The sequence below is a fragment of the Borostomias antarcticus genome (assembly GCF_949987555.1).
Source record: "Borostomias antarcticus genome assembly, chromosome: 12".
Classification (NCBI taxonomy): Eukaryota; Metazoa; Chordata; class Actinopteri; order Stomiiformes; family Stomiidae; genus Borostomias; species Borostomias antarcticus.
The window spans coordinates 10,721,604-10,730,861 of record NC_140245.1 but is presented as its reverse complement, the minus strand read 5'-3'; the positions used below and the strand labels follow the sequence as shown (position 1 = coordinate 10,730,861).

The 9,258-nt window shown below is 47.1% G+C and overlaps 1 protein-coding gene across 1 annotated transcript in view; it reads right to left on the bottom strand.

Moving 5' to 3' along the window:
* Positions 1-293: 293 nt before the first annotated feature.
* The window catches only part of LOC311316052 (gelsolin-like), a 23,057-nt gene continuing 14,092 nt past the window's right edge, over positions 294-9,258 (bottom strand). The window contains exons 9-17 of the mRNA XM_084446793.1: positions 7,866-8,081; positions 5,237-5,370; positions 4,792-4,882; positions 4,020-4,190; positions 3,138-3,312; positions 2,658-2,773; positions 2,242-2,319; positions 2,041-2,101; positions 294-1,091 (exon numbers count right to left, since the gene is read on the bottom strand). Coding sequence (XP_084302919.1) covers positions 931-1,091; positions 2,041-2,101; positions 2,242-2,319; positions 2,658-2,773; positions 3,138-3,312; positions 4,020-4,190; positions 4,792-4,882; positions 5,237-5,370; positions 7,866-8,081 — 1,203 coding nt within the window. The 3' untranslated portion in view covers positions 294-930. The remainder of the gene's footprint in view (positions 1,092-2,040; positions 2,102-2,241; positions 2,320-2,657; positions 2,774-3,137; positions 3,313-4,019; positions 4,191-4,791; positions 4,883-5,236; positions 5,371-7,865; positions 8,082-9,258) is intronic.

Genomic DNA, 9,258 nt, shown 5'->3' with positions numbered 1-9,258 from the left:
TCAGATGTATCCTACACTAGTGTGCTTCTGATGGGGATCCTTTAATAAACTAAACTAAACTAAACTAAACTAAACTAAACTAAACTAAACTAAACTAAACTAAACTAAACTGACTGACTGACTATTCTGATTGAATCAGAGCCCACTGCCAACCCAATGTAATGGATGGAGAGGAGAGTTTACAGGAGGGAAGGCAAGTTTATAAGAAAATCTTCTTAAATCCATACTTTACAATAGACAAAAGAAAGAAAGAGGAAACAGAATTATTTCATTACTAGGGAATTTATTTAAAAGTTATCAACATTTCAGAGTTGTCATAAAACTAAGTAAAAAGAGCAGGCATGTAAACCAGCTCCCATTATAACTCTCCAATATCCTGTAAAAATGCAGCATGCAGCATCATATAACCTACGCTAAGCAGCAGAAAAACAAGATCACAAACTGATACTTCACAAACCATAACAGTGCACCCACAAAGTACTACACGTGATTAAACTCACAATGATTTCAGATATATCTGCTTTGAATGAGTCTTATTTCATATGATGTCACACAGTGTGTGGAATACAGGCACACTTCTGCAAAGGAGCGCGAAGGACACGTCTCAATAGTGTGGAGGTTTCCTTTCCTTGTTTCCTCCCTAGCTACTTATTGCACCCCCACTATTGGCATTAGAGTGGATATGTCCACCCAGGAATACTGATACTACACATTTTTAGATGTTTTATGATGTCTATACTGTAGATGAAGGACACTCCCCTCGGACTATTGAGATGCCCCCATTCAAAGAGCAGTGCACTGCACTGTTTCAGAGGAAAAGCAGCTAAGAAAAACATTGGCACTGTGCATAGGGGTAGAGGGGAAGGAGAAGCAGGGGTAGCTTCTGGAGAGGTAAAGGGGAGGAGTGTAGAAGGTGAGGGGGTTGGGCGTTTAGAAACGGGCTCGGATTCTCTCCAGAGGGTCTGTGTCCCACATCTTGGCGTCCCATGCCTGGAACCAGCCAGTGAAGGTGGGAGGCTCAGCCCCCTGCTTGATGGTGGCAATGGGCAGCCCTTTACGTCCAGATGGGTCTGAGTCAACATAGTCTTTAGCTGGAGAGAGAGAGAGAGAGACAGAGGGAGAGAGAGATAGAAATACAGGGAGGGAGGGAGAGAGAGAGAAAGAGAGAGAGAGAGAGAAATACAGGGAGAGAGACAGAGAGAGAGATAGAAATACAGGGAGAGAGATAGAGAGAGAGAGAGAGAGAGAGAGAGAGAGAAATACAGGGAGACAGAGGGAGAGAGAGAGAGAGGGAAAGATTAACCATCCATTACACTCACAGTCTTAATCTCACCCCCAAAATAAAGGCACAATAGAATAGAAAGTTGATTTGCCATGGATACAGGTACATTAGACGTCTTGTCATCATTCCTTACAGTATCTTATCAGCTCTAATCACTTCCTCATTCCAGTCCTAGGTTAGACATGTAAAGGTTCCCAAACAGGCAATTTACTATCCATAGCCTTTTTCTTTACTATCCATTTACTATTTACTATACATAGTCTATCAGTATTATCCTCATCTACTTATGCCATCCGATCATGGATGACTGTGTCTGTGTCCATAATAGAGACAGAGCAGTGACCCTGTCCCCTGTGTCTGTGTCCATAATATAGACAGAGCAGTGACCCTGTCCCCTGTGTCTGTGTCCATAATATAGACAGAGCAGTGACCCTGTCCCCTGTGTCTGTGTCCATAATATAGACAGAGCAGTGACCCTGTCCCCTGTGTCTGTGTCCATAATATAGACTGTGCAGTGACCCTGTCCCCTGTCTGTGTCCATAATAGAGACAGAGCAGTGACCCTGTCCCCTGTGTCTGTGTCCATAATATAGACCGTGCAGTGACCCTGTCCCCTGTGTCTGTGTCCATAATATAGACCGTGCAGTGACCCTGTCCCCTGTGTCTGTGTCCATAATATAGACAGAGCAGTGACCCTGTCCCCTGTCTGTGTCCATAATAGAGACAGAGCAGTGACCCTGTCCCCTGTGGACGTGGTACCTATTCTGGGAGCTCCCTTCTTCTCTGCCTCGTTAGCTTCGTTGCCGACCCACAGGAAGAGCTGGGGAGAGAGATCATGTTAAACCTCGTGGGGTCAGCACCAAGATGATGAGGGTGGCGGTGATGGCAGTGATGATACATAATGATGATGGTGAAAGTGATCATGACGATAATGATTACGACGGGCGAGGCTCAGCCTACCTGATCCCAGGCATCCAGAAGCATGACATCATCCGTGGCGAGGTCAGACTGGGTGAAGTCTCCAGGCACCTCCTCCACCTGACGCCAAGTGGACAAGAGTGCAGGTTAGGTACATACCTCAGAGAACCCTCAACCCCCTGTTGTGCAGCCAAGCGACCCCCCCCCCCCACACACACACACTGCTCCAGGTAGGGATATCCCATTTGAGAGACGAGTGGTACAGTCCTAATAATTAACTGTATGTATCTCATGTATGGGTGCATCTACTTATCTACTGTTTGTAACGTGATCTGAACATACAACATGGTGTAAATGCATTCCTCTTGCATTTACTTTTCCCTCCATTTGGGTTTCAACTAAAAGTAGCCCTAGTCTTTCCTGATGGAAATGTATCCCCCCCCCCAATCCCGACTTACGATGAGCCGGCCAGTCTTGTTGGAGCAGCCAAACAGACGAGGGGGTTTGGCCGTGTTCTGCAGACTCCTGGAGGTCTGGTATTCCTTCTTACCCCCCAGGGCAGACCAGAAGCCAGCTGGGACAGACAGACAGACAGACAGACAGACAGACAGACAGACAGACAGACAGACAGACAGACAGACAGACAGATAAAAGATTATCTGGTTGTGAAAGGCATCTACAGTGCATTTATATATTTTGGGGCAATAAACACATTCTTTAGATAAAAGGAGAGAATGTTGCTCTGAATGCTGATCTGAAAAATCTCACTAGTGAGAAGCTAAACTTTAAGCAAATCTGCCAAAAAATAAAACACAAATATGTATATATTACACACCACCTATTTCAAACTACAATGCCATTTTTCCAGATCCACTTACAAAAATCAAGTATAGGTAGACATCACTACAGCACACAGCCAATCATAGGAGAGTGCCCACCTGGTTCTTTGCCCTCGGACACGTGGCTGGCGCTGCCCCCCAGGAAGCCCACTATGTGCTGGGCAGCGTCCATCTCCTCCTCGCTGGCGCCCACACCCCGCCAAACAAACATGGCATCCCGGGACTTGAGCACAAACACGTCATTGGTGTTGAGTTGGGAGGCAGAGGGCTCCACCTGGGATGAGAGAGACAGGAGATGAAAGGAAGGGAGATTCTCAATTCTGGTCAGCTAACAGACCCTGGATCAGATCAGAACGCACTTTATCGTTTGCTTGAGTCTGCCTGGAGTGTACAGTATGAATGAAGGAAGGAAGGAAGGAAGGAAGGAAGGAAGGAAGGAAGGAAGGAAGGAAGGAAGGAAGGAAGGAAGGAAGGAAGGAAGGAAGGAAGGAAGGAAGGAACGAACGAACGAACGAACGAATTAATGTTTTTTTCTGTGGCTTTGAGAAAAGTCCATTGGTTCTATTGTTCCAGACAAGAACAATCAAGGACAGAAATGTAAATGAAAGTATTTCAAATAGTATTTCGACCCCGGTCTGGTAGCAACCATAGAGATTTTACAAGGGAGCATAAAATGCAGCCTTTCAATTGAGACACAACCTATAAGGCAGGAAGACCAAATAAGGGCAAATGATGCAGCCTTAGTAGGCAGCTGTCCCTGGATTGAGACACAGCGATGGTCAACTGCTTTAATAAGTAGTGGAGAGCTGTACAACGCCTGATCAGACTCTGATACTTCTTTCACATGCTGATATAAATATCATAAAGAAGAGGGTAGCTTATATCCATCATTCTTGCTCTTTCTATTTCTCACACACACACGCACCCACACACGCACACACACACACACACACACGCACACACACGCACACACACACAGACCTCTACGGCCCGCGTGGCGCGCGTGGAGCTCTGGCGGATGTGGAAGAGACGGGTGCTGCCGGCGCTGGACTGGCCGCCCTTGCGAGACGTCCCCCCGCTGTGGACCATCATGGGCTTGCCCTGGAACAGGCTCATCAGGTGGGGCGGCTCCTGGCCCTGGGTCACCCGCACCTGCAGGGGGCCACAGAGAACACTTTTTGTTTACACATTTATTTTCACCTACTGGTTTGAACACATTCTTCTTCACAACAATAGCCTAACCAGTGGCAACAACACCCTGAGGACGACGTTGCTATACGAAGCAGAGACTGAGGAGAAGGCTTGAACAAAACAGATTATATTGACTTCTCAAACAATGTTCAAGACTACAGAATGAGGAGACTGGCATTACCATCCACTGGTAAGTATTAAAGCATTTTCTACATTTTGTATGATTTCTAATGAGCCTTTGTGGGTATGCAGGGGAGGAGGGGCTAAGCTGAGGGGAGGTGGGGCTGATGTGAGGGGAGGCGGGGCTGAGCTGAGGGGAGGCGGGGCTGAGCTGAGGGGAGGCGGGGCTGAGCTGAGGGGAGGAGGGTCTAAGCTGAGGGGAGGAGGGGCTGAGCTGAGGGGAGGCGGGGCTGAAGTGAGGGGAGGCGGGGCTGAGCTGAGGGGAGGCGGGGCTGAAGTGAGGGGAGGCGGGGCTGAGCTGAGGGGAGGCAGGGCAGAGGTGAGGGGAGGCAGGGCTGAGCTTAGAGGAGGCAGGGCAGAGCTTAGAGGAGGCGGGGCTGACCTGGACAGGAGCGCCTCCCATAGAGTCATCCAGCTTCACCGTCAGGAAGGCAGATGCTGCCAGCTCATCCTGGGTACACTTCAGCCCCTGCCTGAGACACACACACACACACACAAACACACACACACACACACATTGAATATTGTAGTTAGAACAGACGAGGAGGCCTTGGACATCTATAACAGCCAGGTCTTTAGAATGGCTAATGCAATTTTAGATTGTCCTGATCATTTTATTTGTTTATTGTTCTATGTTCATTCTTCCTATGTCTCCCCCAGTCCTATGTCTTTACCTGTTTGCAAACCAATTGATTCTAGCGGGACAATAAAGATTTTTGAACTTGAACTTTGACCCTAGAGTAGGTAGACGATGTCCAGGTAAAGTGTGCGCTTGCGTGGCATGTGTGTGTCCTACGCGTGCGTGGCGTGTGTGTGTGTGTCCTCACCAGGTGTAGATGATGTGCTGCTCCCGGCCGCCCAGCCTGTAGCTGTATAAGATGAGGTAGCAGTCTCCTCCGTAGAACTGACCGTAGGAGGCGGGCTCTACCGCCACTCGGTCACCGCCCTCCACGCGCCAGATCTGGAACACACACCAGCGCTCTGCGTTAGCACCCGCATACACACACCAGCGCTCTGCGTTAGCACGCGCTAACAACCCACACACCAGCGCTCTGCGTTAGCACGCGCTAACAACCCACACACCAGCGCTCTGCGTTAGCATGCGCTAACAACCCACACACCGGCAGGACGGAGCAATGGAAGACACAGATGAGTTTATTACTGAACTAAATCATTATAACAGCAAACTTGCCCTGATGGCGATAAAGTGAAATGGGACTACTTTTAAATATGTGAATTCCATATTCTCCTGCCTCATCCCAGTCCATCGCTACACCACACCTCATATGCCCTGGGGAGATCTGGATTTATGGAACATGTGAAAACAATATTGTTACGTGCCTATGGATAGCCCCCAAGGATGTAACACATGAAAACAATAACAACCTATAAACCAACCGGGTAACAAAGGAGAGGCACAGAAAAGAGCTGGTCGGATAACCAAATAATTTTTTATTCCGACAGGTCCGGCTCCCTCTTATGCTGTGTTCACACCGGGCGCAAATTTTTCCTGCGGCGCAGCGAGTTTACATAGAAAGTCAATACAATTCACGTGAACTGGGCGGCGGGCGGCACGGGCAACGTGAATCGTCGAACTCAGCGGCGCGGCGGCCAGGATTCGCGCGCGGCGACATTCGCAAAAGTTCAGTTTTTTTAACTTTCTGCAGCGGATTCGCGCGGTGAGATTGGGCGAACTGGGCGGCGCAAATTTTCTCGCCACGCCCGGTGTGAACACAGCATTATGCCTCTGGGGGGTGACGAGCACAGGTGCGGCCTCAGTAGGCACTGAGCCAGCATCAGGTGCTGTCAATCTGGTCAGGAGCCTGGCCAGAGGGAAGATGGCCCCCCAGAAAACACAACACAAACCCAGCCAGAACAATATGATTGATGGAAATTCCATTCACACAATCAAAGGGCAATTTCAGGTCTCAGGCCTACATAAGGGCTTTTTGATTGGACAGATCCAAAGACTCCTGTGTTTGAGTGTAGGAATGAATGAATGGATGAGTGTAGGAATGAATGAATGAATGAATGAATGAATGAATGAATGAATGAATGAATGAATGAATGAATGAATGAATGAATGAATGAATGAATGAATGAATGAATGAATGCTTGGGCTGCATCCCGAATTGCATACTTCTACTTCTTACTACCAGTACCTACTACAGCTGCCCTTAGAAAGTATGTACTTTGCAAGCAGTAGGCATCCAATTGGGACATACTACCTTGTCATAACATTGCGCCTTGAAATTTGCCCACATCCGTTGCTGTCCATAACGCGACATTCGTCTACAGCTGTCACGACTCGCACATGTGACACACATTTCCGCTACGCACAGGATTGTGGGTCAGAATAGCCAGAAAAGCCTGCTGGCTTGCATACTGCAAAATACGACCAGATGTAGTAGGACATCCTGTTATTTTTGCCATACTGCGGCCCAATCCCAAACCACCCCCTACCCACTCCCACTCCGCCACCGAGTGTCCCTCCAAATTAAGTGTCACTCGCAGCTGTGGAGGGCACTCTCAATCGAGGGGGAGGGTATATAAATGGAAAGCCAAATGTGGGACGGACTCCCCACTCCACCGGAACCGACCGGGACAGGGCCGTCACCATGGCATGTTTAGTTGATTTATGGGAAAATGTTTATGATTTATAATACAAATATAAATCACTATAATTAAATCCATGTATGATGAGAAATGGTCAAAAATTTGCTTTTAACATTGTCCCGAGCCAAATACATAAATAAATTAATAACTTACTCCCATGCCTCTTTGGCAGCATTCCTTCTTTTGTGAAGAGGCATTTGCATATCGCAGCCTAATCAGCTGCTTTGTCTGTTCATTGTCCCTGTAAATAATGGAATATATGATGTACATTTGACGTAGACCTAGGCCTATTTAGATTTATTTTATGTCGGCTATGAATACAGGCTTTTAAGAGTTTGCTACAAGTCAAGTGATCCAGGGATAAAGTGATTGTATCACTTGGTTGTATCTTTTGACACCATATTCACCAGATTTTGTTTGATGCAGTGAAATCGGTGTGAGAAAAACAAATGTTTGAATGCTGTAAAATAATCTAAAATAATTGACAGTGTAGGAAGGCGGAACTTTATTTATATGTGGTTTCCTGCGGCATCTATTTGGCACGTGCACTTCCTGCTTCGGCTATCGGGAGCTTGCACCGATGCAGGCTTGCTATTTAAGGGGTTGACAGCCCACTCGCACTCTAAGCACACTCCGCGCTAATTGGTTTGGGACGGCCCTTAACATGGCGAAGCTCGGCGTGAACGCGCAAACGGAGGGGGAGTGGATAGGGCGAGGGCTTAGGGGGTGGTTTGAGATTGGGCCTGCATGTGGCATACTATGTATTGGGACATACTACATCCTGTTTTGGGATACTATATAGTAGGGTAGTATGCGATTCGGAACGCAGACTTGATTTACCTGGACTTTTCCCTTCCCATCATCCACCATGCCATGCTGGGCGGCCATGGCCTTGTTGTCGTGGAGGGTGGAGGCATCGAAGGGAACCTGCTCCACCCTGGCGATGCTGCCGATGGAGTAGGCCTTGCTGGGCCCCGTGGTCTGGTCCTTGTCCTTCCAGTCGCTGAAGAACTGCTTGAACAGAGTGGTCTCGCCCCCTGCTGGCAGCACCTGGATCTGCAGGAGCCAGAGGAGAGGTACAGGTTCATCTTTCAGATTCAAATGACCTGCTTATTATTATTAGCTGGTTATACGGTAAGATTGTTCCTTAAATATCTGAAATATATATGAAAATATATAAAAATAACATAATTAGTAACTCCACTATAAACTATGTGTGTATAGTCATATCTATTCAGCTGTGTGTACAGTGGAAACAAGGGCGTAGGTTTGGTTTCAACATTGGTAGGGACCATATAACAGTGTAGCCTGCATACACAATTTTTGCTGGGGACGAGAGGTTAAAGCTCTTATATATTCGTATATTTATGAAATTGAATAATACTAATACAATGTTGTTAGTCTACTGTATCACATCCTGCCTGCTGCGTCCCTCCACTCTCTCGACTTTTGCTGCTGCTGCTGCGTCCCTCCACACTCTCTCTCTCTCTCTCTCTCTTGGTTGCTTGTGCGTCCGTCCACTCTCTCTCTCTCACGACTGCTGCTGTTTCATGCATAAAAATGATTTGATTAAAATTGAGATTTTCATTGGATTTTTAGACTGACATTCAATTCATAAATTGATATATCTGTCCATTGGGGGAGTAACAAAATACCAGACAGTAGGCAATACCAATTGCGAAATTCCACAATCCTGGTTTTACAAAGCTATAGCTAGCCCATCGGCTAGTATTCATTGCGGACACTTACGGTCATTAGTTGTGAGGACGCCATGATGTCCTATTCAATTAAATCTCTGGTGGGCAGCTAATGTATGATAATGTAATGGCTGCTGCTATCCTAATGTTACAGGATGATAGAGGCCATCAGTTCGCTAGCTAGCCAGCTTATATCACCGGTTGATAATTTGCCACAATGGAAAGACAAGTGATGTTAGTTTAGGTAACATTAGCTAGCACCAACCTAGCTGGTTTTCATGTGATTACTGCCTAAGGTTAGCTACTTAGTTTACCAGCAGCTAGCTAACCTAGCTAACGCTAACGTTACTTACAGTTGCGGAGAAAAAGCTCCTGATATCCCTCATCCTCTTCAGAGGGGGAGGCGACATTGTGGTGGATGTAGCCTACCTAAATGGCTGTCAGAATGGCTTGCTGTCAGCGTCTGTCTGTAAGGCTGTTCTTCAGATCAAGCGAAAATTTGAAAAATGCAATGATCTATCTCAGACAAATGAGCC